The sequence below is a fragment of the Heliconius melpomene genome, chromosome 12, assembly GCF_056956725.1.
Source record: "Heliconius melpomene rosina isolate 202511_hmr_F chromosome 12, ASM5695672v1, whole genome shotgun sequence".
Classification (NCBI taxonomy): domain Eukaryota; kingdom Metazoa; phylum Arthropoda; class Insecta; order Lepidoptera; family Nymphalidae; genus Heliconius; species Heliconius melpomene.
This window is the reverse complement of record NC_140400.1, coordinates 8728645-8745188: the sequence shown is the minus strand read 5'-3', so window position 1 is coordinate 8745188 and position 16544 is coordinate 8728645. Positions and strand designations below refer to the sequence as shown.

The following is a 16544-nucleotide window of genomic DNA, read 5'->3' as shown; positions in this document are numbered from 1 at the left end:
GCAGAATAAATTGCATGTCAAATTAGAAAGTGTTTTAATTTATTAGTATATATTTGAAATGTAATATTATATAGCCTATAGCACTTCTGAAGAATGCAGCTTTCATACAAAACAAAAACAAAGTAAATCGATTCAGTAGATCCAGAGATCTTAGTGTTCAAACAAACAAACAAACAAACAAACAAACTCTTCCGCTTTATTATATTAATAGCGGACCCGGACGCGGCTACGCCTGCTTGAAATATAAGAATATAATTTCTATAGAAATATAATTTCAATCTAGATGAAATGCCTATTATATTTATTTTCATAAGGATGAATATCAAAATGACGCGGTAACGAACGCGGTTGCGTAGCGACGACGGTTGTTATTAACATGGCAGAATAAATTGCATGTCAAATTAGAAAGTATTTTAATTTATTAGTATATATGTGTAATGTAATATTATATAGCCTATAGCACTTCTGAAGAATGCAGCTTTCATACAAAACAAAAACAAAGTAAATCGATCCAGTAGATCCAGAGATCTTAGCGTTCAAACAAACAAACAAACAAACAAACAAACAAACAAACTCTTCCGCTTTATTATATTAGTATAGATATTTTATTAAATAGTGGTTTAAGACACTTTGCAGTAGATCGTACTTCAGAATTGTTTAACCGTGTGCAATTATTGTAAGATCTTGATTAAGTTAATTACAAGTAGATAGTTCTTATTAAAATTTATTATTTAACGCGGAAAACAAAGAAATTGACCATTTTATCAGTGGGGAAGATTTAAATCTAATGATAGGTTAGGACTTAACACGAGACTAAAAAAACATTTAATTTTATTTAAAAACTATCAATTGCTTATAATAACATGGGTTAATTTTGTTGTCTAGTATTTAATTTGTTTTATTGTAACTCACTCACGTTCTATGCAAAAATTCTTAAATGCCAATCGTATGGATTGATCTCCGTAAACTTAGTACGGTGTGTAAGGGTGGATTTGAACTCGGTAAATCAAATAAGTATTTAATATTTTCTCGCGTTATCCGTGATGAATATTAATTAGTAAATAGGCAATTGAAACCATATAGTATTTCAAAATATATTCTCATCAGAAACGCTACTGATATCATTGTCCTACTTATTTTTCAGATTTCTCTACTGCAAGTAGACCGAGCATGACAAATTACATTTAATTGTTCTAAATTTTGACTTTAAAATGTAAAAAATATATATATGAAAAGACAAGTAAAGTTTATTTAATAATGAATATTTATTTATCTTCTCTCAACAAATATAAGTAAGTTTATGAGGCCGTAACTGAAAAAGCAAAGTGGTGGGGTCCAATGCCAGTAGGAGAATTAATTATTTAATATTTTCTTTTCTTTAGTTTGGTAACAAAACAAAGCGTGGCGTTGATTTCCGCCACTAAACACGTAATGCCTCGAGAGTTCGGCGGAGAGTGGGAATCGAAGTGTCTTATCACTAGGTTCCGTCTGCCTGCCTACACTGCGAGATACAACGTGAAGTTGAAAAAAAAAGTATTTTTACGTACCTCAAAAGGTAAAAACGGAACCCTTATCCGATACTTCCCGTTGACCTACTCAAATTCGTACGGAAGCCTCGGTGAGTCCGATTCGCACTTAACTTTTTTTTAAATGAGTATTTACTACTCGTACTACAAAAAAAATGCTCATCTAAAGAATCACAACGCTATTTAACTATATTATTATAACAGACGCCAAACATGCTTCGTTTAATTACTAAACTATTTCCCAGCAGCGTGAAAATTTTAATATAATATTTAGTTGGCAGCTGAACTCTGTGAGTAGAACTAGGTAATATAAAATACAGTAGAGTTTGTAGATTCAGTGCGCACTTGGGTCTTGATTACAAGAGACCGTATAAATACGATTTTGCACAGCTTAAATATTTACATATATTTATATTTAATATATATAGATAACTTTTGCTGGCGCAGCGTTGAGTTTCACCACTCGACATCTCAAAAAATAATACGAAAATGCCTCTCTGCCTACCCTTCTATTCGAGGAAAAGGTGCAAAATAGGAGAATCGTAGGTAATTTGTGTTAATGTAGCTAATGTTTCTATATTTATAAATATAAGACATTTGGTTGGGTTAAAAAATAGAACCTAATAACAACTACGTCCTACTATTTTCGTTCTAATATTATAGTATTTCATCCAGTATAGAGATTTAAAGCGCTTTGCATTATTAGACGTAAGCGTAACCAGAACAAAATGTGCTAAAAAATCATTTCTTAAATATCCACCGAAATAAGCTTTGAGTTCACAACCCTAAGTTCAATTTAAAATACGGTGTCATGAATGTTGTAACCGTTCATTTTTATGTACTTCTTGGCGTACTAATAAAATTTTATTAAGACGTTATTTACTTTATCATAATTATAAGAATAATAAAATTTTACGAATTGCAATGTGAATGACCGCCAAAAAAATAATTGACCCCATTTCAGAAAGTCCATAAACATGTTGTTTTGATTTTTTTTTATCCTTTCTCTCGTTCGTAACTTGTAGTCGTACCAACTATTGTGTTGCTCGTTAAAAACCGATTTATTTAACGGTAGGTCACGGGCTCAATGAATAGAGCCAAATTTAGGCGATTATGGTAATCGTGGGTCAGGGTCCACACGCTTGATTATTTGAAAATTCCTGCTGTTTACGTTTTTAAAATAGTTTTATTGTAGTTATGGGAAAAAATATGGAAATATCTTTTAAATTAATACTAGCTTTTACCTAAGACTCCAACGCAAACATGACAAATTCATCAGGTACGGTGTATAACAACAAAACGATTTACGCGATGTTATATAGCTTATAGTTTTTGTTTTTTATCCATTACAAAAATATTTTTTTTAATTTGAACCTGTGCGTACGTAAATTCTTTCAACCGAACAGACTGTATGATTTTATAATATTAACATACTTAAATAGATAATACTACTATTACGATTTTGATAAATCACAATGCAATATTTCTGATTTAAATAATCATTTCAAAAAAACTGCTACAATATAAGAACTTTTTCTTTCAAAAGCCTTATAAGTGGCAACACCCACACATCCATATATTATAGTACAAACATCTACAATCTACATACAATAATGACATCTGTCATAACAAACTCGGCACATGTTATTTGGCATTGATTTTTCTTATAAGCAGATAGATATGAAAATATTATGATAGATTTTTTGCGGTTTTTTTAGTTTGAGCATACTTAATATAATATGATATTTGATAATTTAAATAATATATTTAATACATATAATTCTCCATTGGTCAAAAAATAATAGAAGTATGCCCTTTAATTTACAAAATATATTAACAATATTACCTCTTAAAATGTACGTAGTATTATCGTTATTTTTTTTTAAATATGTATATTACTTTTTATATTTATTGTTTTAATTCTATTCTAATTATTTCATCCACACTAACAAAGGTTTTGGATAGTGCAATATTAAATTGTGTTATATAAAACAAAATAAAACCATCTTTCATTCATAAATCGCCGATATCGTATTTACAAAAACGTAAATTATCACGCAAAAAAAAGCAATAAAAAACAAACAATAAACAAAAGGTTTAACTATAATTGACAAACAAGTACATATGGATTTAAATAACACCATTATACCATAATCTCTGCCTTATCACGAGGAAACCGCGCGTTCATCCGACTCGCCATCGCATTGTAAACATTGCCTATTTATAATACCCATCAATGATCGAGTACCTAGCAAGTTCTACTGGTACTAGTAATCAAGACATATAAAATAGACTCACCATATAAAGTCCTTGCAGTGGGAACAGAATGTTGGCTGCTTGAAGAATCTCGGCATAAATTTGTGGTCTTTAACCAGGTAAACATTCTTCTTCTTCAGGGCACCCTTTCGGCCTCGAAGCCGCATCGCCTGCCCTGCCTTTACATCACCACCACCGTCATCACAATTATTTTCCTCGTCCGCCATAGTGACTCGCCTGCGATTATACGCCGGTGCAGTCGGAAATAATTATTATCTCACAATAATCCACAGGGATACGCGACCCGCACGAGCGAACCACCGTTCTCAACCGAACGTCATCGCGCTTTGACAGACGATCAGACTGCTCCCTACAGTGTCATTGTCAATGTCAATTGTCTTTGAAGAAAGGAAAATTCTAATGCTACCAGTGTTAAAAATAGTTTTAATACTTTCGAAATGTACCGTACGTTAATTGTCGAATGACATTTTTAGTAATAACAATTCAAATCAAAATTCAATCAAAAATTAGACACCAGAGCGAAGAAAAACATTAAATATTTAATTTCCTCAAGTGTTTAACGAGGTAAATATAAAAGAAATTTAAATTATGATGCAATTTAATCACTTATAAAAATACTACATCAAATTCCATATTCCACAATAAGAAGATTACTATTTCAGTTAATTTTATTTTTATTCTATAAAAATTAACGAAAATAATATTTTTTTCTTTTTTTTACTTCTTTTTTACAAAATAATACAGTGTAGTTTATCCCTTTCTAAATAATAAATTATATATATAAATATCCAGTATACCACTACCCGTACGTGGCGTTGCCTGCACTACACAAATTACACAACTATTCATTTAATAATCTGAGTTGCTATCGTATTCTAATAGTATTATCATTTTAAAGACAACAACACAAAACAATGAAAATGATAGTTTTCAGTGAAAACATTTTTTTTCTAGCAATGTTTTCGAACCGACTCAAATAAGACAAATACTAAATGTTAACTGCATTTAAATCGGCTAAGCCAATTTAGAGATTAGCGAGGACAAAGAGACAAAAATTAAGAAATCTAAGTTATTGATTCTATTACATTGATAAATATCATCAATAATAAATTTTCTTATACATGTTCTTGATAATATAATTGATATTTTTTCAACTATTATATGTGATTTACTAATTATACTTATTATCACAATATATTAATAGAATACAGGGGATACAGCGTAAATCTGAAAAATATAATAATAATAAATACTTTTATTGTAAAATAATAATATTTCGCAACAAAATTATTTATAAATACATGAAATCTTGAACGCGAGTTTTAAACGGTTGTGGTAACACACCACTAATCGGAATCCGGATTGGTCAGTTCATTTAGCACTGGCAGTCGCATTGACTTTAACAATTTTTCTAACCGCCAAGCAGGTAGTCGTTATTTAAAATTTTCACATCGTTCACGTATTGTGCTGTGTAGTGATTTTTACAAATGATATAAATACTGTTATTCAATCTATTGAACATTTGACAATAAATATATTGATAGGATAGTAAACAAGAAACTTAACGAATATAAAGATGAGTACGGAAAGTTCGGAATCGGGAGGCATCGCCCTCTCGCTGGTGGCCCAATTTGATGATATAAATCGTTTAAATAGTGTTTTAAATGATGGAGCATCTGAAGAATGTAAGTTTCTTTAAATTATAAACTTTGTGATTTACGAAATTATTAATAGTTACAATTTATTTTAATCACATTGGCGACAAAAAAATGGCGGTGTAAGTAAATAATGCTAAATTTAATAACTTAACCCTTTCAGAAATCAAAACCCTTTTAGTACTATACATATTAATATATATTTAAAATACGTACATATACATACCTATAAATATTATTGTGATAATAATTCATCAGTGGTGGTTATGATTTTATAGCACTTGTTAAACACAATCAGTTTGTAAAATGTATTAGTCGAATGCGCAGACTGATACAAAATTTCCCCTTTACATAATTTAGTTCTAAGAGTAAACAACATTTTATCCGAAATCACAGTAGAATTTTTTAAACATATCGTCAATACAAACCTATTGCTGATTGTGTCAGATATAATCATACAGATATAATCATGAATATCATATAGTATTCCTTATGTATAAAATGGAAATTCTTCCACTTTTTTTATTTATAATTCTCTCAAATATTCTCTGTAGATTTCCTAGCATTTGTAAAACAAATGGAATGGGTCCGTAGTCAATGGGCAGCAGCAGAGGCAGAAGCAAGTCGACTTCAAACAGAATTAGATGAAGCTCTAAAAACACTATCTAAATGGGAAGCCAAATTTGCACATGTTCGGAAACTTCTAGATTCAGAAAAGAGAGAAAGAACTATTGTTATAACCAAATATAAAGAGTTGGTAAGTTTAGATTAAAATATTAAAGGCATATATCAAATTAATTTAAAAAATGAACAAAATGTATAAACAGTTGTTATCAGTTTTATAATATTTCCTGAATCAACTGATGGAGTGATAAAAACACTTCATCAGTTGGTTTGTCTGTTTTGATTATTTATTATCATTAATTTAATTTTCTTGCACATCTCTCATAATGTGTATGGAATGTAAACAAGTAGAGAACCTCAGTATACATTACTCTGTAGGATCTAAAAATCAATGCTGCAAAAAGCCGGGCTTTTCCAAAAACTTTTTAAATTCCAATTCCATTTTCATTTCCATGTTTTAGTAAAAAGACATAGTGTAGCATTGAGTTCCGCCGCTCAACAACATAGGGAACACTGTCTAACACCCTTTGTTTTGCCTTTGAAGTAAGCAGTATAGTCAACCAGTAGTGGTCTTTCTGAATTTAGGCTAGGACATTGCATTGCACATTGTTTACTCAGGAACAAAGTCACCTAACTAAGAGAAATCCTAAAATCCTAAAAAATTAATATGAGTACAGCAAACTTCTTATATATTTAAAGACAATTATAAAATGAGTGACCATATTTTTGTTTCCAGAGTAAACTCCTGGATATGGCAAGAGATTTACTCTTTAATGATAATCGAGCCAAGTTAAACAATGAGACTCTCCAAAAGCTTGCATTTCTCAATGGCACCGCTCAACAGGATCACAATGCGAAGCTTAATGGTGTTCCAGAACTTAATTCTACTGGTGAATAATTTTATTATTTAAGTTATACAAAATCTTACTTTTGTGTCTGTTGTACATTCAATGGGATAGGTTAAATAAACCAAGTGTTACTTAACACACTCACTTTATAACAAAGTATATACTAGCTCAGCTTGCAGGCCAGGAACAACTTCACCCATGTAACAATATAAATAGTCAGTGACGAGTTATTATATTCTACAACATTATAGTCTTTTGTGATTCTTTTGGTTCATTAAGAGAGGATCTGTGTTTACACGCTATGGTTGTAGGTTCGAACCTCTTACTCTACAGAGGCATTGCTTGGAAATTGTGGAGCAGAAATGTCTTAATGGTGACAGAATGTGTCAACACTAGGTTCCCAAGTTACCTCTGTCTACCCGAGATACAACTTGATCAAATTATTTTCATTTGCCCATTCTGATAGACAAAGTTTTACTGCTGCACACACAATGCAAATAAAGTTTCTCAACAATTTAGACAGGAAAGAATCCTACCCTGCTATGTGGACGGAAACATGAAGCTGCAAATATTTATATGTTCTTTGTTTGAGTTATATTTCAAAATATGTTTAGGAAATAATTATCATGAAAAATTGTTTAAGTGAATATAGTAAAGTAGTGTCTTGAACTTTATTTAAGTTTTTCCTTGTCTTTTTTATTTAACTTTTATTAATAAGTCTCAAAACATGGGAAACAGAGGGACACTAAGTCTTGATATCCGCATAACATAAAATTATTATATTCCCTTTCATTTCTAGGAAACCTGCTATCAGAAATGTCGTTGTCCCGTTCAGAAGATGATTTAGACCTGTCTTTATTGACTCGTAGGTCGTGGGTTCAACGCGGTGGTTGGAGCGCGAGGGAGACATCACCTGCGAATAAGAAAAGAAGGTCTTCGAGGAGTTCTGAGACAAAGGTATCATTATGTTTTTTGCTTCTTTAGAAAGAAAATGTATTAGTGAAAAGAATAGAGTGTGAAGTGGGGAATGGAAGTTTTATGTGTTAAATTTAACTTTGAGTCAAATAAAAATGTTTTATATTATGGTTTGCTATATTTGTCATATGTAAAAATAAATTAATATTTGGCATATGTCAATATTATGAATAATATAATATAATTCCAGACGGTAGAACTCCAAGGCGGCAAGGTGCTGGCCACCGCGACCACAACACTTACTTTAGAGCGCAATCCCACTACACAGGATCTGAAACCGCCACAGAATTTCGTAAGTTTTTGTTAATTTAAATATCAAGACTGTTTAAATACTGCTGTGTTTGAGTCACTGAGAATAACAGACTATCATTTATAAACCCCTATATCATCCTTTTAGGGTTAAAATTTTTCAAAATCCTTTCTTAGTGGATGTCCAGATTACGAAAGTAAACATCTGTCCAAATTTCACGTTACTACCATTAGCAGTTACGGCAGTGCGTACGTCTTACATCAGTCAGTGGGAACAAGTCCTTTTATATATATAGATTAGAGTGTGACAATATATTTTGATATTTTCAACATATCAAAACTCTATAGAAAATATAACAACACACATGTAAAAAACATATATCAATTTCATATACTTTTAATTTAAATGTTTACTGGCCTAAGTTAAGAAATTAATAATTGACTTATTGATATAATAATTTTTCAGCAACCCATATCCGAAAGTAGCGACGAGGGTCCTCCACCCCGCAAGTCCAATACAAGAGCGTCTTGTCATATAAAACAGGAGGTGCCTTCTGCTCCACCTATGTCTGGTAAGAAATAATCTATTGTAAAATATATGAGTCCATCATTGTAAAGTGGGACAGTGTCCGACTATAAACGCGATGGTTGTGGGTTTGAATTCGGGAAATTAATTACTTTCATTTCTCCTCCTTAAAAAATAAATCTTATTCTAGTCGCATAGCAAAATATCTCAATATATTTGCCTGGAAATGAATGAATTCAGCCAGGTGGCTGAATATAACATAACATTAGGTTTATGAAACATAACACTAGGTTCTCTACCTTCTCTTATATTAAAACATGAAGATGAATAAACAAATAGATACAATATAAGTACACATGTACATGTTTGTTGGTCCTTTTTAGTTTCTATTATAAGAAAGTATAAGCCACTGCTGTGGATCAGTAATACATTTATTTCTTTCTTTTGTGAGTTTGATTGCCATTAAAATGTGTATGTAATTTAGTTTTCCCGTTCTGATAAGGCAAAATGCTGTGTAGTGTTGAAATACGCATTAAACACTACACCCCCTATGTACACTATACACGAAAATTACTTTAAAAAATATATTGCTAAAATACAAAACATATATTATAAATCGCCGTGTTTTTTTTATTTTTAGAAGCTGAAAGCCTACCAGAAACGCCACGTTCATGTCAACGTACGCCCTCAGTAGTGTCAGCTGCATATGGTGCTTCACCGAGACCCCAACCCCGATTACATACATTTGCAGCCAAAAACTTCTATAAGAGGGAGACTTGTGGACCTTGTGGAAAAACGTGAGAAGATTTAAATATTTGTGCTAATTAATTAGAGGCCGTTACGGCGCAGCCGCACAGCGTCAGAAGGGAAACGTTTTGGATGTGGGATTGAGTTATACTTAATAGAATGATTCATTTTCACACTGCTAACAAGATGTGGCCTTAACTTTCTTAACATTTATAAGTAAGGAATCCCCTTAACTCTTTCAAAGAGAGTCTAACAAAAAAATAAACACAAATTAGCACAATCATATAAGAGACATTACAAAAACAATAAAAATACACCATTAATTCCAGCATCTGGTTCGGCAAGCTAGGCGTCAAGTGCGAGCATTGCCGCGCGCAGGCGCACGCCGAGTGCCGCGACCGGCTGCCGCTGCCCTGCGTCGCGCCCGGCAAGATACACGCACAGGTACACATTAACGATATTCATCTACATATGTGATCTCCCACCTACACGCGTGGTCTCACATCCACACATGTGATCTGATACTTACACATGTGATCTCACACCTACGCATGTTTTCTCACATTCACATATCACATATCCACACATTAGATCTCACAATTACACATGTGTTCTCACATACACACGCGCCATCTCTCATCCACACATGTAAAATTATTCAATCTGAATTTCCCAGAGTAAGGAGCAAGTAGGCAGTATTGCAGAATATGCCCCGTGCACCCCGCCTATGGTGCCTGCGTTATTAGTACACTGTGTCAATGAGGTAGAACGCCGCGGTCTTACCGAGCGAGGACTGTACCGCCTCAGTGGTGCAGATAAGGATGTCAAGAGACTCAAGGTGGGTGCGAGTTGGAATTATCGATACATATTGTTTTAAAAGAGAAATATACTGTAATAAGAGTATTTAGATAGGACAGGACATTTAACAAAAACTTTAATCTTTTTTAGTTGGAATTTAAAAAATATATATATTTCTCTCTCTTGCCAAATTCTAACAAAGTTTTGGTAGAAGATATTTGTTAGAATCTCCCTACAGGGATGCTGACACACAAATTAATTGTAATAAGCGTAAACGAATTTCGATATAATTTAATTGGCTAGTGCCAATCGTTATCTTATTAGAAGAAATAGAAATCGTTATCTTATTATTTCATTATTCCAATCCTCCTACAAAAACGTTTGTAAAACATGCCCTGCCCTGTTTCGAAACTTCTAAATTCTGAATTTAAAGACTTTAACTTACTAGCTACCCAAAACCGGTTTCACCCGCTTGAATTTATTGTTATATTATAGCCAAATTATACAAAATTCTTAAATAAATTGTTACCTATTATTATTCTGATGTCGCAGTTTTATTTTTCATTTAAATTCGTGCAGTAGTTTCTACGTGAAAGTGGAACAAATTAGTTTAGTAGTTATATGACATACAGGAACGATTCCTCCGCGGAAATGGTTCACCAAACCTGACACACGAAGATGTCCACGTCATATGCGGCTGTATAAAGGAATTTCTGCGTAGTTTGAACGAGCCGTTAGTATCGACCGCCCTCTGGTCGGATTTCATGGAAGCTCCTAGAAGGGACGCGACTGATGCGGCTGCAGCAGTAGTACATGCGGTATCGCAGTTGCCTCAGCCCAATAGAGATACATTGGCTTTCTTGGTTTTGCATTTGCAAAGGTTGGTTGGTTTAAATTGTATTTTTATTAGTTAATAATAATATATTTTGCAATTTTACACTGTATATGGGGTATTTATAGCTAAAAGAAATCTAGTGACAAACACTCTGTTATCTGCAAAACAATACTTTTGTTGAGTGGTGGAATTCAATGCTGCACTCTTAACTCATCAGAGCAGATCTTGAAGGCCTCAAGAATGAGGGTACGCAACACTAGGTTACCTATCACGCTATATGCGGGATACAGTGTGAAGCTAAACAAAAATATATGATTATTAATTTATTAACCTTTTAATAAGCTTTTTTCTCTAATAATTCCAGGGTAGCAGAAAGTCCAGAATGTGAGATGGGTATCGACAACTTAGCTAAAATCTTCGGCCCCACCATAGTGGGCTATGGTATGATGTCGCAGCCCGGTGAAATGTACGCGGCCACTGCTCAAATGTTTAATGTTAGTTGTTTTTTTATACATTTATTATTATCGAATAGAATTTGGTGTAGTTTTAAATATTTAAAAAGTATTACTCTAAATTTGAATTCTTTTTTATAAAACTAAATGTTAACCTAGCGGGATTTGAACGCGTGCCTCTTGGAAAATGTTCAACAGATAAGTTTTTCTTTACCTTTTTTTAGCTTTATATATTTATTTGTATTAATATCATGTATTTGTACAGGTGATGCAGTTATTACTACGTTTGCCGACGGACTACTGGGCGCAGTGGGCGTGTCCCGATACTGCGTCGCCATTGCAGGCGAAACCGCGCGGATACTTCTTCTCGCCTGCCGATACCGGGTAAATAGTTATTATATTATATAGTATTTATATACTGTTTAATAACACTTTTAAAATAGGTGACGGTAATAAAGATTCTATTATTTTTGCATATTTTCTATTGTTTTGATTTTTTTTGGGAAATTTCTTTGATTTTTTGTATAAGCAGGATTTGTACCGCCAATCGACTTTTCCCCCAATATATTCAATGCGAATATTTTATATGAACGAAAAAATTTAACTATTAAATGAATGCATTTTAAATGAAATTGGTAAATATTAGTAATTATTTTACGTCTTTACAGAATATCCAGGAAGAAACGACACTATTTTCAATGAACTAATCAACAATATTAAACACTAACCATTAATTAATATATAACATTAGAATTTTACTTTAGTTTTTCAAAAAAAGTTATGTTAATCACTTTCTTTAAAATATTGTATTTGTCTTAATATATTTTCTTAATTAATGTTGTTTTGTCTAATTGGTTTTTTTCTTTAAATATTAGTTTAAGGTTTGATAAACTGCAGCTTAAGTAGCATTATTATTATTATTAATATTATATTATTAACATTGTATAACTTGATGCCTTATAATGCTAAATCACATATGTAATATTAGAAATACTTTTTGGCTGCTTTCTTACTATTATATTAATTTCATACACAAGTTTATTAAAATTAAAAGTATATTACAATATAAATGTTAAATGAGTAATATAATTAAATATTTTATACATGTACAATCAACAACATATAGATATTTTAGTTATATTCTTTATATAATTGTATAAATCTTATCTATGAAAATTTTATGAGAAAAATATTGTATTGAAATTAACAATTCAATATTAAGCATAGTTGGTTGTCAAAATACTTCATTTTCTAACATCTCTATTTCATAAAGGTCCCACCGCTATACAGATAATATACATAAATAACTGAAAGATATATTCTAAATACTTCATTATAATAATAACGTCCTAAAAGTTATTTAAAACACTATATTTAAAATAAAAAGAAAACTCAATAATAACATTTAATAACAGTACTTAATCTTCTTTTGTTTTTTAATAATTACATTTTAAGTATTGTAAAATAACAATAAAATAACTTTGTATTGACATTTTTTTTCCATTTAATAAATTATGTACATTATAATAATAACAAAAAAATAATATGCAAAAACCTACTTTAAAGAATTTTTAGGATTCCCTACATTTTATATTATTTGATACTATATTTTGTCAGTCTTGAAATTAATGTAAGTTTAAACGGTATTTTGTTTTTAATTAGAAAATTCGAAATATCGGAAACTGTTACTATTTATATTGTTATTTTTAATATAATAACATACATATATTTATTTGCTGATAGAATTATTTTTAATTAATAATTAAATAATCCGCTCGGCCTTAATTACTTGCAGTGTATATTAAAAAAATATATTGAATTAAAATAAGATACTATGTTATAAATGCGATTTCGTCTGTATGGGTAACTAAATTGATATAACTTTTTTATTTATGAATCGATTGAAATAAAACAAAAACTGAATGTTAACGAAAGTTTACTAAAATAAAATAGTAAAAAAATGAAAATTGTATTTAAATCAGATATATTAGCGTGCATAAACGCACAGACAAAAAGTAATAAAATCATTGTTTTAGGACCTATTACATAGATAAATGCCCACAATTATAGTTTTTCCAGAGAATTCAGTAAGATTCAAAAAAAGAGGTCCTCAATTTGTCAAAATCTTTTTTTTAAATGTATATATTCAATTAATGTAAGACATTTGATTGTATTATATAAAGCTGTATAACATGTGGACTTAGTATTTATATTGTATATAGAAGCCGTAGTGGGTTCGATCCCTACTCGAGGAAATGAAATATTTATTTACATTTATATTTCCATTTCTTCGCTCTGGTGTCGAGATAAAGCGCGGCGTTGAGTTCTCCCACTCAACACGCAATGCCTCCAGAATTCGGCAGAAAGTGGGGAATAGGCTTTCTTAACACTAGGTCTACTCTGCTGTGTGCGGGATGTATCCCGCACACAGTAGAGTAGGTGAAGCGTACGCTGTAGCGTGAAGCTGATTTATTTATTTTATATTGTATATATTGTTATGGTTATAGAAGTAGATTCATTCTCGGTTAAGGTAAATAGTTTTCCGTTATCGTGACGTCACGAAACCGCCTACAGATGGTTTTTTATTAGAAGATTCTTTTTATTTCTTTTTTTTTGTTTCTAATTCCCGTCGCACGGCCATCTTCGTTTTCTTTTATTCCAAATAAATTTTGAGAATTATTTTAAAATTCGTCTTACTTAAGCCAATAATAATTTATTTTATATTTAAATTTCTTAAATACTCAACTTTGGATTTTTTATCTGTGCCAAATTCCAATTATAAAATCTTAAATGAATATAAAATCATAAATGTGAAAATTTTTATATTCTATATAATATCTAAATCTATCCCAAGCAATAAAGGTTAACACCATTAAACAACAACATTTTTTGCTCTTATGTTTTAAGAGCTTTTAATATTTTATTATAATATTCATGTACTTTTTGAAAAAAATATATTTTCATAATAACTGTCTTAATATTTGGTGCGTTCGGGTATTTCTTTTGTTTTTTGTAAATATTTGTTTCTTTATGAACATTACAAATGATATTAGTAAACTAAACTTATTTTCTAGGTTCCATTAGTAGCTTGCATATTATAGATGGGGAGGCGATGACGCTAACTCGGGATTTGTTCGAGAATCATTGAGATCTATTGGGTTGCGAAGCTTAGATGATAACAAGAAAAAAATATCATATATATAATACATACCTTTTGATCTTTGGAGTGAGCGGCGAAGGTATTGAATGTTGAGTAGCAGCACTTAACGTTGCGATTTTGACTCGACACCAGAGCGAAGAAATGTAAATAAAAATTTCATCTTCTGGAATGGAGATTGAACCCACAACCAGCCAGTTGTATAGTCACACTCTGTGCCCCTGCGCCACGACTGGTCTCAATTTTTTTATTCATTGAACGTAATCAATTGAAAAGCTCAAGAAATAGAATGTAAATAGAAAAATGTATGTTTGAAATAGAATACTTGTATTTATAAAAAAACTACTAAAAATTAGGGCGTAATAAATAGAGAAAAAGTGAGAGAGAAATAGAAACATGGAGAGAGGAATATAGGCAACCCTTAGCTACATTAAACTTTATGGAACAATTTTTATTACTTCGGCTTGTGGAAATCGTCAAATTATATATTTTTCGTAATCCTTGAATTATTCCACGCTTGAGAATGTCGTGATAACGTTTTTTTTACGACTTTGTAGCCCTCCTCCCTTCTTTGCGTCACTCTCAAACTCGGTAACTAACTTAACCTTAATCTGATGCGCTCGAGAATGTCAGATGATCAATTTTTTTTACTAATCTGATTCTGATCTGAGCTCATATTTGATGGAAGTACGTAACCAAGTACAAGGAATCCGCAGTATCTTAATCTGCCGCGCTCGAGTAAATCCCGAAAGTCCCCTCTTCGCCACCCGTATTACTAGTTACTACGTTACGTAAAATTATTATTAGTTATTATGTAAAACTACTCACACTATGTAAAACGTTAGGAACAAAAGCAATGTTCATTTCATTTGTGTAATTTGAAATAATAGTGGTCTTTTTTGTTTTGATTTTCTAAATATTTATAAATTTGTACTTAAACATATATATAATGTATATGGAATTTAATTATATTCTGATGTTTGACTATGAATGCAATAGTTGTAGGTTCGTTTCCCTCTCTGGGGAATTAATTATTTGCTTTTTCCGTTCCGGTCATGTAAAGCAAGACGCTTGAATTCCATCAACACGCAAAATTATTTTGGTATTGTATATTTTGTATAAACAATACTTAACTAACTTTGCGTGCATATTATTATTTTAAAAAACACTACAAGTTTTCTTTTTTTTGAAGTCGCATATATTCCTTTTTGCTAATAATATTGTAATTTTTAGTTAGTTATGTTTGCCGAAGTTGCTTAATATTGAGAAACTTTGGCAATGCTTAGTGTAATTTAGTATTAGTATTAATTATATTTTTTTCTTTATTTCTATAAATAAATCGAACAAATCGGTTGTTTGATATCTTCATGTTATAATGACATATATCACATTTCCTAGTCATTGACTAGTATTTTTGCATATTTTTTTGTATTTTTCTATTAAATTCCATGTTTATTTGAATATAAACTGACATTGTATTGTTTAGTTATTGACTAGTTAAGTATTAATAAAATCGTGTAAAAACCATTTTTGTTTTATTTAATCGATCTTTTTATGGGTGTTCCCCTTCTATATTTTTCTTAAACGAGTATAAATAAAACTTAAAAGTAAATTCTTTCTTTAATTTTGTATTTTCAAGCGTAAAAAAAATAATTTCAATATCGAATCATAAACTGTTTATGTAAATAACAACAGTTTAAAACAACCTGTCATATAAAAGTCAACCTGTCAAATTAAACTACAAATCTATACTAATATAATAAAGCGGAAGAGTTTGTTTGTTTGTTTGTTTGAACGCTAAGATCTCTGGATCTACTGGTCCGATTTACTTTTGTTTTGTATGAATGCTGCATTCTTCAGAAGTGCTATAGGCTA

At 31.0% G+C, this 16544-nt stretch overlaps 2 protein-coding genes across 3 annotated transcripts in view; one reads left to right on the top strand and one right to left on the bottom strand.

Moving 5' to 3' along the window:
• Pkc53E (Protein C kinase 53E) overlaps positions 1-4137 on the bottom strand; it is a 142231-nt gene extending 138094 nt beyond the window's left edge. For both annotated transcript variants that reach the window (XM_085194304.1, XM_085194305.1), the window contains exon 1: positions 3825-4137. In XM_085194304.1, coding sequence (XP_085050430.1) covers positions 3825-4009 — 185 coding nt within the window. In that variant the 5' untranslated portion in view covers positions 4010-4137. The remainder of the gene's footprint in view (positions 1-3824) is intronic.
• A 1038-nt stretch (positions 4138-5175) lies between these two features.
• LOC146533757 (rac GTPase-activating protein 1-like) lies at positions 5176-14829 on the top strand. Its single transcript, XM_085193968.1, has 13 exons — positions 5176-5488; positions 6013-6215; positions 6819-6972; positions 7730-7887; positions 8096-8197; positions 8621-8726; positions 9321-9477; positions 9757-9871; positions 10104-10265; positions 10858-11105; positions 11425-11554; positions 11778-11896; positions 12181-14829. The coding sequence occupies exons 1-13, from the start codon at positions 5380-5382 to the stop codon at positions 12212-12214; spliced, it is 1797 nt and encodes a 598-aa protein (XP_085050094.1). The 5' UTR covers positions 5176-5379; the 3' UTR covers positions 12215-14829.
• Positions 14830-16544: the final 1715 nt, after the last annotated feature.